A 15,298-nucleotide genomic window follows, 5' to 3' on the forward strand; every position below is an offset into this window, starting at 1 on the left:
TTTGTATTCTGTTGTACAGGTACCAACCAGTTTCAAAATAAGCTACCTTTGCCCGAAGGCGGTGGCGGTGGTGGTCCAGCCGGTTCAGGTAACGAACATGCAGGTGGTGACGGGAATACGGGTGAATCATCCACCGTCGGGTCCAAGGCTGGCGGTGGTGGCATTATGAGCGATGAAGACATCGGATCACTCATACCATTGCTCAACGATGACGTCATATCGAATGGTGATATGCCATTGGATATTCCGTTTGTAAGGGACGAGGTCATATTCGATGCCGGTTGGTGTATAGATTGCAAGGCTAAAGTGCTCGGTGGGGGTGGGGGGATGGCGTCGGAGGGCGCTCCGTCCGGTTTACGCTGTGCCTCGGTGTGGGCTATGGTTAACTCGTCTACTTGTTCAGCAAGCACGTTTTCCAGCTGTAAACAATATAAAAATGTTGTTATTCAGAACGTAACGTAACGTAAAAAGCGTGGAATTAATACCTGTTGACTTCCACGCAGGATATGTTAATTTTAATAATTGTATTAACTAACATGACTTTGTATTTTTTAATTGTTGAAAAAGAGTAACTACTGAGTTTCTTGCCGGTTCTCGGTAGAATCTACTTTCCGAACCGGTGGTAGCTTCACTTAATTGTTAAATGACGATTCAAAAGTGCTTGTAAAAGCCCACTTGAATAAAGATTATTTTGATTTTGTTGTTTTACTATGAATTAATTGAATTGTGTAAAGGGACATATTCTGACATTTCTGACCTCCTGATGCAGATCGTCTGCGAGACGTTCCATGGAGTCCCCTATCTCGGCGATGGTGGGTTGGTGCGCGGACTGGCCGTCGGGCGCGCCGCGCTGTGCGGGCACGTCCGCCAGGAAGTCGAACAGGTTGTCAAGGTTGACGGAGTCAGCTCGTGCGCCGGCGCAGGATATCCCGCGGAGCTGGTCCGCCATACTTTCCAGTTCCGCCCGCTCCTGTTCAGCTTTTTCTGCGAGACTATAAAGAAAAAAGTATAAAGTAAGTAAAGTAAAGTAACAGCCTGTAAATTTCCCACTGCTGGGATAAGGCCTCCTCTGCCATTAAGGAGAGGGTTTGGAACATATTCCACCACGCTGTTCCAATGCGGGTTGGTGGAATGCACATGTGGCAGAATTTCGATGAAATTAGACACATGCAGGTTTCCTCACGATGTTTTCCTTCACCGCCGAGCACGAGATGAATTATAAATACAGATTAAGCACATATATATAGTGGTGCTTGTATGGGTTTGAACCCGCAATCATCGGTTAAGATCTAACTTCTTCTAACCACTGGGCCATCTCAGTATAAATTGTTAAAATATAGATTATATCAGCGACAGAGCTTGGTGTTATTTCTTTGGTTATTCGTGCAATTTTATATTTTTTTTTAATTTGATTACCTGTTACGTTCCTCTCTGAGTTTGATCTCCTGGTTGACCCGCTTCATTTCCCTCAAGGCGGCCGCGACCTCTCTCGCGAAGGCGCCGCGGAGGTGTCGCTGTAAGGTGAGCGCCGATCTGCGCAGGCGCAGGAAGGCGGCTCGCTCGAACCAGCCGCGCCACGCCGCTTGCAGGACGATGGCTGCCCGCCTCCATTGTAAGTATTGACGACGTTTCACGGAACCTTTGTACCACTGAAAATACATAACAAAATAATTACGTATAATTCATCAAATGGGAGGAGAACCCGTTCCTCCTCATATTGTTAGAAATAGTCACTTTCATTACCCTTTAAATACCTAGACCTACGCACTGGCCACACCAGTATAGGCCATAGAATATCTGGTAAGTGGGTACTTACTATTGGGTTCGTTGCAAAATGTTATTTAATCTTTACATAGTATAAAACAAAGTCGCTTACCGCTATCTGTCCCTATTTATACTTAGATCTTTAAAATTACGCAACGAATTTTGATGCGTTTTTTTTTAAATATTTTGTGAAGGTTTTTGTATATAATACATAGACAATATAGTAAAGAAACAAGTAAAACTGTAGTATGTATTAGATAACTACGGTACTGTAAAATAATAAAGTTAACCTTCTGAATGAGCAACGCGGATGATTGCAATAGCGCTGTTCTCTTGGCCTCCAGCGGCCCGTGCACGGAGCTTCGCATAAATATTTTCGTGTGACCAATTTGCCAATCGTCGGTCGGTGCGTGGACTAACGACATTATTGTTCTGAAACATTGAATACAATTTTTAGTATTTCCAAGGAGCATTTGATATTTGAAAGTACAGATTTTAGTGTACGTGGCAGACTCACGCTATATCCGGATCGGTGGGTCTCGGGTGTGGTAGCAAACATCGGTAGCGCGCTTGGAACATCGGCGCGGGTAGATGTACGGGAAAACCGTCTCGTCTGATGCGCACGATCTCATTCATGCCAAGATACCGAAGCTGTTCCAATACGAGCTGGTCGTTGTACTTGCCAGCCACTTTGTTTTCATTTGGCTTAATGCAACGGACATACCTGCGATAATATTTCCAAATAAAAAACGGCCTAACTACAGGACGATTTTTAAAGCAGCAGACATTTTTGTTTTTACGAACCAGACGTCAGTAACTTGAAGCATATCGACGAGCGATTGTAGTTGCGCTCGGAATGTATCGACGACAGTCGGCCTGCCTTTCGATGTGCCTCTCTGCGTCGTGCTCGTCGAACCGGGACTTGACAAGGATATATCCTACAATAGAAAGTTTAATTTCATAAATAACATAAAACAACTACATCATTATGCTTTATATATGCTGATAGGAAAACACGCATAATTCGGAAATGTAGTTGCAATATTGGGTACAAAATTGTCACAAAGAAAACGAATCATCGTTTCATCGGAGTATATATTAGTTATTTATGTTATCTTTAACGTTTTTGAGAATCGAAGAGCCGGGATGACTTAATGGCGTCGATTATGAGTTCAACCCACTACAAATTTTCATGTGTCCTTATTTGGGTTTGTAATTCACTATTCATTGCGTGTTCAGACTTAAAGGAAAACATCGTGAGACAACTTGCACAAGCCAGATAAGACTCTGTAATATGTGTATTCTATCCATCAAAACTGTATAGCAGCGTGGAAATTTCAAACTTTTCCTTCTCCTCTAACTAATATTGCAACAACGACAGCGTGTAAATTCCCACTGCTGGGCTAAAAGCCTCCTCTCCCTTTGAGGAGAAGGTTTGGAACATATTCCACTACGCTGTTCCAATGCGGGTTGGTGGATATTGCAAAGCAGTTACAAATTATTCTTACGTGTCCAGGCGGTCCCAAATCTTGCACATAATCCGCCAATTCCCGTACAAAAGGATTAGCGGATCTGCTGAGATGGTCTATGAACGCATCCTGCTGGGTGTCCCTGTTCTTGTCCACGAAGCCGTGCACGCTATAGCTGACGGTCCCAGCGTAGTGTTGCACGCCAAACTCCTCCTCCCACTTTCGTCTCGACCCCTTGACAAAGCTCTGGTGTTCGCCGAACTCGCCCTGTATATTAGTCAGGTAAGCTCCATCGGATCCCTGCAAAGATTTAAATGATAAATACATTACATCATAAAAATCGAAGTCATAATAAGATGTTTTCAATTATTTTTCAATCAAATCAAATCAAATGAAAATAAACTTCATTCAAGTAGGCTTTTACAAGAACTTTTGAATCGTCATTTTACAATTAAGTAAAGCTACCATCGGTTCCGAAAGTAGATTCTACAGAGAAGAACCGGTAAGAAACTCAGTAGTTAAGAGTTTTTTGGCAATAAACAATTGGCCGCAGACAGAATAACATTTTGTGGTTAGGTGTATCTTTTTATTTATTAATTTATTTTTGTTGTGCCATATGTTTTTGTGTACGGTACCTCTTCTTTGCGTAAATGTAAAAGTAAATTATAAAAGTAATTCATTGGGTTACCTTTGGCATGTGACATTGTTCACTGAGTAACTTGAGCAGACTTCTCGGCGGTTTCTCTAGTAGTTCCAAGCAGGCAGCATTGTCGGTGAACTGTATCTGGCTGTACTTGATTCCTTCTTGACGGTACTGTGATAACATTACAATATATGTATGTATAATAATTATTTCATTGTTTTCTTTATGTAAGTTCTTTCTTTCTCTCTTTTTATAAAGCTATAGTATATGTAGTAGTAATATTTATTAGTATGAAGTGGTGGCTTTTTGGCTAACATAATATAAACTTTTTTGGCATCGCTTATAATATCTTTAATTATTACTCACAATTTCCTGTTCAAGCGCGAAAACGTAGTTATTGAAGAACATATGAAGCTTTTCATTAGCGTAGTTGATGCATAGTTGCTCCAGTGAGTTAGAGGCGAAGTTTTCAAAGCCAAATATGTCGAGGACCCCGAGGGCGCGCCGCGCCTCCCGCCCGGGCGCCGAGCAGCTGTTGACGTGCCGGACGAGCCACGCGAACGTGCGCGAGTACAGCGCACGCGCCATCGCGTGACGGTTTTCACGTGCCTGCAAACATTTACGTATGAATATATATAATATAATACATATATATATATTTTTATTTTTTTAATATATGAGACAACATCACATACATTACTCTGATCCCAATGTAAGTAGCTGAAACACTTGTGTTATGGAAGTCAGAAGTAACGACGGTACCACAAACACCCAGACCCAAGACAACGTAGAAAACTAATGGTAATCTACATCGACTCGGCCGGGAATCGAACCCGGGACCTCAGAGTGGCGTACCCATGAAAACCGGTGTACACACCACTCGACCACGGAGATGGTCAAAGTATTTGGAAATATTTGGTCTATTGCTTTTTTGCAGTGTCATTTCTAGTTCAATATATTTGTTAGGTAATAAAAACGAAAATAAAAGCTATGTTATATCATGTGGTCCAAATTACATTGTCTAATAGGATGGTGGAGTCAAATCTTCTAATTGAACTTCAAACAAATGATATTCAAGCAATTTGAACTAATTTTGTGCTAGGAACAATAAAGTCAAGTATTTTGTAAGTTACATATACATTAAATAATATACCGTTTTTCTAATTATTACTCATTGCATTTATTTTAATTCATACAGTAAATTTATTACTGACTTAAAACCTACTAAAATATTTTTAAAATCATTATTTCATTTGACAAATTAAAAGGATTCAATTAGTTTTTGTACAGAAATTATTACTTTGCAATCCGGCTCGAAGGATCAATATTTGCTTTTCAGAAGATGATGTATAGTTATGATGTCTTACCTCGTGCAATCTCAGTGGTATATCAGTGACGTTTCCTCGAACATTGATCTGTCTCTCCAATAACACTCGCTGGGCAGTTGGGGGCGCCAGGCCTAACAGATTGGCGACAGCATCCACAGCTTCCGCGTCTTCTGGTGCCAAGGTAGTTCGTTCACCGTCTACATCCTTGTTAACATAATATAATTTATATTATAGTATTATCAAATGGCCCAGTGGTTAGAACGCGTGCATCTTAACCGATGATTGCGGGTTCAAACCCAGGCAAGCACCGCTGATTCATGTGCTTAATTTGTCTTTATAATTCATCTCGTACTCGGCGGTGAAGGAAGGAAAACATCGTGAGGAAACCTGCATGTGACAAATTTCATAGAAATTCTGCCACATGTGTATTCCACCAACCCGCATTGGAACAGCGTGGTGGAATATGTTCCATACCTTCTCCAAGGGAGAGGAGGCCTTTAGCCCAGCAGTAAGAATTTACAGGCTGTCGTTAGACGTTTATTATCAAACACGTAATTGTTATATATGTATTTGAAGCGATTTGTACCTGAAATTGTACATTCCCCAGCCATAAAACAGCAGCTAGAACTTTGAAGAGGCCCTCGCACATGTGCAGCGGCACTTGCAGCACAGTCAGCGCTAGCTGCAGCGCTTCCAGTTTCCCCTGTTCACCACCTCTTCCCTTTCTGGCTTCATCATCTTCTGGTCGTAGATATTTAAATTGAACACCATCACGGAGACGTAATGTACTGCGGAGTTCTGCATTGTGCTGTACATGAGGAAAAGAATGACGTTATTCAATATACGATTCGCATAACTAAAATAATTTATATTTCTTTTAGGATAAAACATTTCTAAATCTAAAAACGACAACGTTACTGAAAAGTAGTAAGCGACATATTTAAGATCGAAGATTACAGCGAGCACATCTAAATAGACGTTAATTCAGTATTAAACATGGAGAGAAAATGACAACATTATAATTGGATTAGAAAATCGAGTTTATTGATTGCATTCATGCATATATAAACATTGAAAGTGAATAAGGTCTTGAGATAATGATTAATAATATTTCGTCGTACTTTAGCTCCTTCAACCAGCTGATAGAACACGTGGTAGTTCGTCTCTCTAGGCGCTGGACCAGTTATCCTTGCACGTTCTAGCAGAAAATCTCTCAACACAGCGCCCCTTATCCCTCCCCGATGGTCCAGTCTAACTTCTACAAACTTTCCAAATCGTGAAGAGTTATCGTTGCGCACTGTTTTTGCGTTACCTGAAAAAACATTCCATTTTTAAAATTCACTAATTGTTAAAATAGTAATCATTTCTTTGATTTTTATTTCAAAATACGTTATATATCTAATCTATATAATAATCTAATGAGTATGTTTAACCTCTTTTGGTATAATTTAATAAATACAGGCATCTATCATAACTACAGGCAGGGACCTCATCTACTAACATCTCAGCTTAATTAAAATTCAAATATAATGTTATATTTGCACTTCGTTATATAAGTTAGTTAGAAATTTATAAACTGAAATAAGTAGCCAGTATATACAGTCCATTGTCATTCCAAGGAGAGAACAATGGTGTATTACAATTAAATTGAATGTGCGTGAGTCCTTCGGGTGTGATGGCCCATTTAAAGGCGCGGTGCCTCGTTTTATATTTCTTTAGAATTAGACTAGACGACATTATGTTAATGCAATGCAATAATGTTCTTGGCAAACGTTAATAAAGTCACAATATCTTTAGCGAAAGTTTAGATGGCAATTTGTTTATGTTTTAAATAAGTATAGTAAGACTTTCATGTGGGCATATTTTAACATGTTTAGGTATGAGCCCCTTTTGAAATGAGAAATGTTTTTCTTACCAAAAGCTTCTAATACGGTGTTCGCTTCAAGAATCTGCTGTTCTGCCCAGGATGCTTGTCCACCAGCAGCGCACAGGTACTGAAGAATAAGCTTGGTGGTTTCCGTCTTCCCAGCCCCACTCTCTCCGGATATCACAACGGATTGGTTCTTTTCGCCATTCTGTGCAAATATTATGTAAAAAACTTTTCAGTATGACATTATTGACATTAGGGCATGAGAATCCTAACTCTAGATTGCGGGTTCAAACCTGGCCAAGCACTCCTTCATTTCATTAATTATGTGCTCGGTAAAGAAAAACATTGTTAGGCAACTTGCGTTTGTTTAAAAGAAATTCTGCAATACTTGCATACACACCTATCCGCATCAATAATAAAATTGAATGAATATGATGAAAATGAATGAGATAAAAACCCTATTCGTCAAAGTAGACTCATAGCATGGCCTTTGATTGCTAGTGTTCTGCACTTTTCAGGAGTAGAACATTTATAGCCTTATTTTTTTAAGTTCCCTTTTTAGAATTAAATAAAAGAGGATCAAAATAATAATAGCCTATAACTATCAATGGACACCTTCGCGACGATTTCATTTTTCATTGATTCGATTGTCACACGAAGCAAAAAAAAATTATCATTAATTTATTGTACCTCACAATAAGAAAAAAAACTAAACATGGATACAGATAAAATAGAAGTAGCATACAATTTTTGCGATGTTTTCGGTACATAGCGATCCCTTCCAGGCAACCAATATTTATAAGGATAGATTGTCTTTAATTAATTAAATTCATACAATCAATTACAAAAAAATCTAGCATAACATCATCATTGCATAAAAGATGACGTGACGTCAATACTGAATAATAATTGTTTATTGTTTAAAGTGATAGTTATTTCATTAAATCTTACTCAACGTCTAATAGTTTTAATTTTATATGGATTGTTAATTATTTAATCATTAAACAATTAAATATATTCAAATGGACATGATAAATATTCAAATGAAACAATTAAACATACGAATACGGAAGAATATGAAAATAAGGATTTACTCGAAATAGCTAAACTTGAGCACTTAAAATGAATTATTGCAAATGAAATTGCTTTTATCTGAATATATTACGAAACGAAATTTGAAAGCGTGATTTACGTAATTCCATTTTTAAATTACAGTGAAGTGGCGTGTCTATCGTTATATCAAAACATGTAAGCATTCCACAGTACACACCCATGATGTACAGTCAGAGTAAGAAAACCTTCGTCAGTATTCAAATTCCTTTATCAAGTCTTAAACTCTTAGTACCTTTTGAATCTGAACAACAAATCATTGCGACGGAATATGTCATTCTCGATCGGTAAAGCAGATTATCGCTCATACTGAGCACACGAAAATAGATCTTAAGGTGACGAATCTTTTCTTACTCCGACTGTACATATATGATGAGTACAATATCCTTCCCAATTTTAAGAATGCGAAAGTGAGTTTGTTTATTCGATTAAACTACTCAACTCATCATGAAGTTTTGCATCAAACCAACATAATAACCATAACCTAACCCTTACACAGAAGAGGGTGACACCGCGCTTTCAAAATACTAAGCAACAAATTGGATTTTTTGTTTTCTATCGAAAAAAGTCTACATAATACGATTCAATTATATAATTTATATAAAACTTAAAAGCTCAGTACACGCAACACAGTACAGTATAGGGGAACCTTTTTGCGTCAGTAACGTTACGTTAAATATTGCACTCAAAATGTCAAAACCGATGATGAATATAACTGAAAATGAAAAATATTTGATACTTTAAAATGATGAATAATTACCTGTAGGGAGCTGTATGCGGATTCCGCTAAAGCGAAAACGTGCGGAGGTAAACTCCCGAAGGCCTTGCCGCGATAATTTTGCATATCCTCCTGAAAATTTACAAGGTGATTTTTGGTCATTTACATTTTTAAACATCTTAATTTATGGGTGTAAATTTTAGACGCGCCGTCAGTATACGCGATGAAAGTAAAACTGCTTGATATTGTACTTTTACATTAATTTGCACTCAAATTTGACCCTGAAATTTCACTATTCGACAGGCAAATGGCCCACTTAATGCTAAGTGATCACCACCCACCACCCATCAGCCTAAAAACAATGGCGATGTAAAAAAATTTAACCACTCCTTACATCGCCAATGCACAACCAACCTCAGGAATTAAGAAGTTATATCTCTTGTGTCAGTTATACTGGCTTCTTCAAACCAAAACATAACAATACTGAGGACAGCTGTTTGGCGGTAGAATGTGATGAGCGGGTGGTACCTGAATGGTGGTGGTGGCTTACAACAGTCTACCACCAAGTATAATTTTACTAACTAAATAATAATCAGTTACATCAGTATCTACGCACGATGTCATTTCCAGATATTATACGATCTAATATCACAAACTTAAGCGTCTGTGAAACCCCAAAGAGTTTTAATTAAAAGTGTAATTGTGCTCAGTTGACGTAAATAACTTTTATTTGCCTTTAAGGTTTGCCCTTTTCCCTTCCACGTTCACACCTACAATAGTTTCAAGTGGAGGGATACGCTCCCAAGCCCTTTTATTCGAGAGGGGTGACATTAGGAACAATAATGTGTATGAAGGCACTTTATGGAAATTAATGCCTTTTTATGAACTTGAAAAAAAGATGTCATTCTTTTAAATGGTAAATGTTTGTTTTTATGACAATCTAGATATTTGGTACATAAAATTATATTAAAACATTCGCCATTTAAATTCTGTAGGAAGACCCTTCACTATTCTTGTCTTTGTCTTACAAATAAAATAGACGTCAAACTTGATCGTGCAATATCATAATGTGGTAACTGGTATGCCACATTGACCACAATAATTATTAATTACATTAGAAGAATACAATCGAAATAGCTTAGCGCTTGTATAGTATGAACCAATCACAGTAGGATTTAAGACAAATAAATAAATTTGACGTGATATTGTTGGTCGAGATCTTGAACAAACTACGGTAATACATTAATTATAGCCCCTTGTAAAAATGATCTTTAAAATATGGGTGATGTTCTTGATTGAAATTTTGGTGTTCATTTAAATTTGATATATGTAGATAATTTGACTTTTGTCGTATATCTATGTATTATAAAACAAAGTCTCTTCCTGTTGTCTAGACGTCTATATCTTTTAAACTACACAATGGATTCTATTACATTTCTCATCAATAAATAGAGCGATTCAAGATGAAGGTTCGAGAAAAAAGAACAATTGATCTTAAAACCAAAATTTGTACATAGACTCTTTATGCACCCTTGTGGTGCTGGACTGATTTACCTAGTTACTGTATTATTTATATACATTAACCAAAAACTGTATGAGTGCATAATATAGCAGAACTATTAGCAAATCGCACGGAATACATAAATCTGTTTATAGGTTTACCTCCTTCGATAAGAATAACATTAGATCAATCAACATTATACAAAACGGTTACATGTATGAAGGTTTTATTCCGAACGTATTAACTGGTCTAGTTATCTACTGATTCATCAACTCTTCCTGCTGTTAATAATTAGCAATACATAATACTAGACATGTTCTTATAGTAGATTTCCCACGAAACGACGTTAAGAATAGTGTAAATTTACCGATGAAAGTGATTTAAAGTTTAAGAGAAATGTTCAGACACTAATAGGTTGATATTGTGTACAAGTTACAGTCATAACTCCAATTATTGTTAATGATCGTTTTTTTGTACACAACTATGTTTCAACTTTAATTTAATTCTTATTCTTACGCATGAAACATGTACTTGTAATTACTTAAATGATTTTTTTATTTCGTATAACAAATGACGATGCAGTTGAATTCAAGCATGCTTTACAGTGATATTCAAATAAATTATTTTTAGTTGTCCTTTCATAAAAAAGTTACATAATGTTGACTTCTTTTTTAATTACATTGTTAAATTTAGTTTTAACAAGTGAAGCTAATCGCTTAATTAAAATGATTATTATGATGATGAGTTGTTGTCAAATGTTATATCAATTATGTCAGGAAGAAAGAAATCGCAATTAACTAAACGCTGCTAAGGGGTAACGTCAAATCAGATTTACCAATCTGACTAAATACTGAACGCTCATTGGTTACATTTCATTTCATCATCTGCCATCAACCAATGACCAAATAGTTGATCCTAATTTCAGGGTTTAAGAAAATAGAAAACGGTCTGTTAAACTTACCATGTTGTAACATCCTAATTCTTTGTAGGGATTCACTGCGACTAGAATTGATCCTGTGTATGTCTGTTTAAATTATAGGAAAATTACATATTTGTGGAAACGAATCTGTCAATCATATTCTAAATTCAAAATTAAAACAACAACAACAACAACAATAGCCTATATATTTCCCACTGCTGGGCTAAGGCGTCCTCTTCCTTTGTGCAGAAGGTTTGGAACATATTAAACCAACCTGCTCCAATGCGGGTTCGTTGATTCACATGTGGCAGAATTTCTTTGAAATTTAGATACATGCAGGTTTCCTCACGATGTTTTTTTTCCCACCGCCGAACTCGAGATGAATTATTAACACAAATTAAGAACATGACAATGCAGTGATGCTTGCCTGGGTTTGAATCCGCAATAATCGGTTAAGATGAACGCATCCTAACACGCACTGGGCTCTCGGCTCATTTATTTATAGTTTTATAGTACCACTTCGATTCCACCCATATAATTTATGAACTCGAACATTTTTTAATAAAGGAAATGTAATCGCTTGAAATACAGTTTTCTTAATTAAAACATAATACGTAATTGAAGACGGAAACAATTATGGAGCTCTATCAATTGAAAGTCGCGACAGATACGTCATTAAATTGCTAATGGTTATGCGATTAATTGCTAACGAACATACAGATAAATTATTGTCTGCACGCTTTTTATTGCATTGAAGATTTAGAAATAAATGTTTGCTATGGGAAGTACGATAGAACAAAGCAATAAAATATGCGTAAACTAGTATAAAATGTCTTCCTCATAGTATAATAATATATTTATATCATATTTAATTAAAGAAAACTATTATATGTCCATTGATATCCGATATTATAATCATAGCTTATTGTTTCAAATATTGCTACACTTTTAATCATAGAATAAATAGGTTTATGGGACATCAAAATATTAAGTACATATTATGTATTTATAAAGATAGATTTATACAACAACAACAGCCTGTAAATTCCCACAGCTGGGCTAAAGGCCTCCTCTCCCTTTGAGGAGAAGGTTTGGAACATATTCCACCACGCTGTTCCAATGCGGGTTGGTGGAATACACAAGTGGCAGAATTTCTATGAAATTTGTCACATGCAGGTTTCCTCACGATGTTTTCCTTCACCGCTGAGCACGAGATGAATTATAAAGACAAATTAAGCACATTAATCAGCGGTGCTTGCCTGGGTTTGAACCAGCAATCATCGGTTAAGAAGCACGCGTTCTAACCACTGGGCCATCTCGACTTGATAGATTTATGAACTGGTATATTAGCTCCTAAGACTATTATTATTGTATAATGCAGTTTCCTTACATACTGATAAGTAATGTAAAATTTACTGATCTATATCGATAATGTATTTCAAAATTTAATTACTATTAATTAAGTATTACAAACTGCAACTATGACAGTACCATACTTAGTTTTTTGAACACACGGTATATTTTAAATAATGTTAAATATTTAAAAGTATTAAAAATTTCAATAGTTTGTTTTATTTGAATATTCAAAGTTATGTTTTGGTTTCAATCAAAGTAAAACTAATACAACTATGTAATGGAAAGTTGCCCGTAAAGAATCGAAAGAATTTACACCATATTGTGAAGCATTATGAACAAGTCGAATGGACTTAAAGGAAGCTTCCAGATAAATAAATCTTTATAAAGAAGATAAAATACGTATCACTGGCCAGCCATAAATATTACAGAAGGAACAGCTAATATATACAAATAATATAAAATTGCAGTGTCTGTTTGTAATATTAAAATAGCCCTTTTTTACTCAATGCATATGTATATGCATTGAGTAATATGTATATGTACATACGGTAAATATACCAAAATAACATTTTTTACAATTTTTGTCTGTCTGTCTGTCTGTTTGTTCCGGCTAATCTCTGGAACGGCTGAACCGATTTTGACGGGACTTTCACTGGCAGATAACTGATATAATAAGGAGTAACTTTGCTACGAGAATATTTTTTTTTGTTAAATTCAAAAATAAGATCGCGGGCACAGCTAGTATAAAATAAATGTCTGCAGAAATGTAAGTTACGCTAAACAGATTGTTATTTAGAAAGGATACATAAATAAGGTCGTGTATGTATCTCCGTTTGAGGTTGTCGTTGATGGCCTGTTCGGTGATCTGCGGCATCATCGTCATGTCCGGCACCCCGGACTCCTCGTCTTTGTCTCGCTCCTCCATTTTGTCTGCAAAACAGAAAAAAAGATTATTTGGTGTCCAATTTCATTAACCGATAATCTGCCACAGTTAGGTACCTAACGTACTTAAAATCTATACATATAATAAAATTGGAGTATCTGTTTGTAATAGTAATATAACCATTTTTTACTAAACACGCATAATATGTATGTATGTACATTGTACATATACCAAAGTAATATGGTTTTGCATTTTTTTCTGTCTGTTTAATTGATTTTGACGAGATATTTACTGGTAGATAGGTTTTGTAATAGGAGTGACTTGCTTTTTTATGTTATCGGTTAAAATCAATCGGCAAGAAGTTGCAGTCACAGCTAGTTTTAAATCAATCAAAGATATAAACAATTAATGAGCAAGAGAAATGAATAGACATTAAGGACCTAAAAGTTTAAATTTCACGGTTGACAGCGCTTCGGTAAAGCAAAGAATAGCTAACAATAAATGATCACTAATCACCTATTCACAAGTCTTCCTATTACAAAATTAAAAAAAAAAGAAAAACGTATAATGACTTTTATACATTAGGACATTAACAACTTAGTTTCACGGTTAGCATTATCAAATACTTAGTTTAAATTGCACCGCCGCGCCGTATTTACTCCCCGAAATATTTGGGATGCAACGTAGCAGGGTTTACAGTTTCGTCTACTATATTACCTCCTTGCTGTTTTGTTCACCGCTAGCAAAAACTATCAAAATCAAGAATCAAAATAAACTTTATTCAAGTAGGCTTTTATAAGCATCGTCATTTTAAAATTAAGTGAAGCTACCACCGGTTCGGAAAGTAGACTCTACCGAGAAGAACCGACAAGTAATTCAGAAGTTACTCTTTTTCAACATTTAAAAATACAAAGTTAGTAGTACAATTATTCAAATTATTATATCCTGCTTGTAAGTATTAAATAATGTTACCCTATTATTACTTTTTTTGGAATTAGACACATGCAGGATTCTTTATGATGTTTTCTTTCACGGCCGAGCATAAGATGAATTATAAACACAAATTAAGAGGGGAAGGTTTTTGTATATAATACATGGACAATATAGTAAAAGTTTTGTTTCTAATGCGATGTCGTAAACAAATAAATTATGTAGAAAATTTTGTATCAGTATATAATTGCACCCGTGCGAAGTCGGGGAGGCTCGCTAGCAAGTAATATATGTATTATTCTAAATGTACTTTTTGTGTAACATATTGATGACACTAGAGGTTGCAAAGCAAATATCCGTATAAATTGGCAAAGTTTCAAAATTTCAAAGGACTTTTGTATTTCGATATGGTTAAATGTACTTGGCTAGTACACCGTGTGGCGAAATTAGTTTACTTATTTATTTGTAAGAATACTACAATACTTCATTAATGTAATATGTTAAAGAAAGTAGCATAACTAGCTAGTTGTTTGCCGTTCTTAACCTAGTATTTATTCTTGGCAAAGGCGACTCCTTTTATTTTTCCTTCCCGGGTTGCCGGTAAAGGTTCTTCTTGATATTTAACTAGAACTTGGTATAGCATGTCTAGCGTTTTGAAATTGAATGCCAGTAGCTACAAGCTTATTGGCCAGTCAAATAACGAGCTATGTATCTAAATAACTATTATTTCAAAAAATATCTAATTATAAATATCTCGATAGTTTAATTTCACAAAGCAAGAAAAAATAACTTAAAATCTAAAAATCT

The 15,298-nt window shown here is 36.0% G+C and overlaps 1 protein-coding gene across 1 annotated transcript in view; it reads right to left on the minus strand.

The window, feature by feature from the left end:
* The window catches only part of LOC124538217 (myosin-I heavy chain), a 96,605-nt gene that overhangs the window by 13,979 nt on the left and 67,328 nt on the right, over positions 1-15,298 (minus strand). The window contains exons 3-18 of the mRNA XM_047115197.1: positions 13,484-13,608; positions 11,365-11,427; positions 8,945-9,034; positions 7,120-7,279; positions 6,326-6,516; positions 5,791-6,012; positions 5,244-5,408; positions 4,243-4,485; positions 3,922-4,047; positions 3,273-3,533; positions 2,569-2,702; positions 2,282-2,488; positions 2,055-2,196; positions 1,417-1,649; positions 758-992; positions 47-419 (exon numbers count right to left, since the gene is read on the minus strand). Of these exons, the coding sequence (XP_046971153.1) occupies positions 47-419; positions 758-992; positions 1,417-1,649; positions 2,055-2,196; positions 2,282-2,488; positions 2,569-2,702; positions 3,273-3,533; positions 3,922-4,047; positions 4,243-4,485; positions 5,244-5,408; positions 5,791-6,012; positions 6,326-6,516; positions 7,120-7,279; positions 8,945-9,034; positions 11,365-11,427; positions 13,484-13,603 (2,965 nt within the window). The 5' untranslated portion in view covers positions 13,604-13,608. The remainder of the gene's footprint in view (positions 1-46; positions 420-757; positions 993-1,416; positions 1,650-2,054; positions 2,197-2,281; positions 2,489-2,568; positions 2,703-3,272; positions 3,534-3,921; positions 4,048-4,242; positions 4,486-5,243; positions 5,409-5,790; positions 6,013-6,325; positions 6,517-7,119; positions 7,280-8,944; positions 9,035-11,364; positions 11,428-13,483; positions 13,609-15,298) is intronic.

This window comes from Vanessa cardui, chromosome 20 (assembly GCF_905220365.1).
Source record: "Vanessa cardui chromosome 20, ilVanCard2.1, whole genome shotgun sequence".
NCBI classification, from domain to species: Eukaryota; Metazoa; Arthropoda; class Insecta; order Lepidoptera; family Nymphalidae; genus Vanessa; species Vanessa cardui.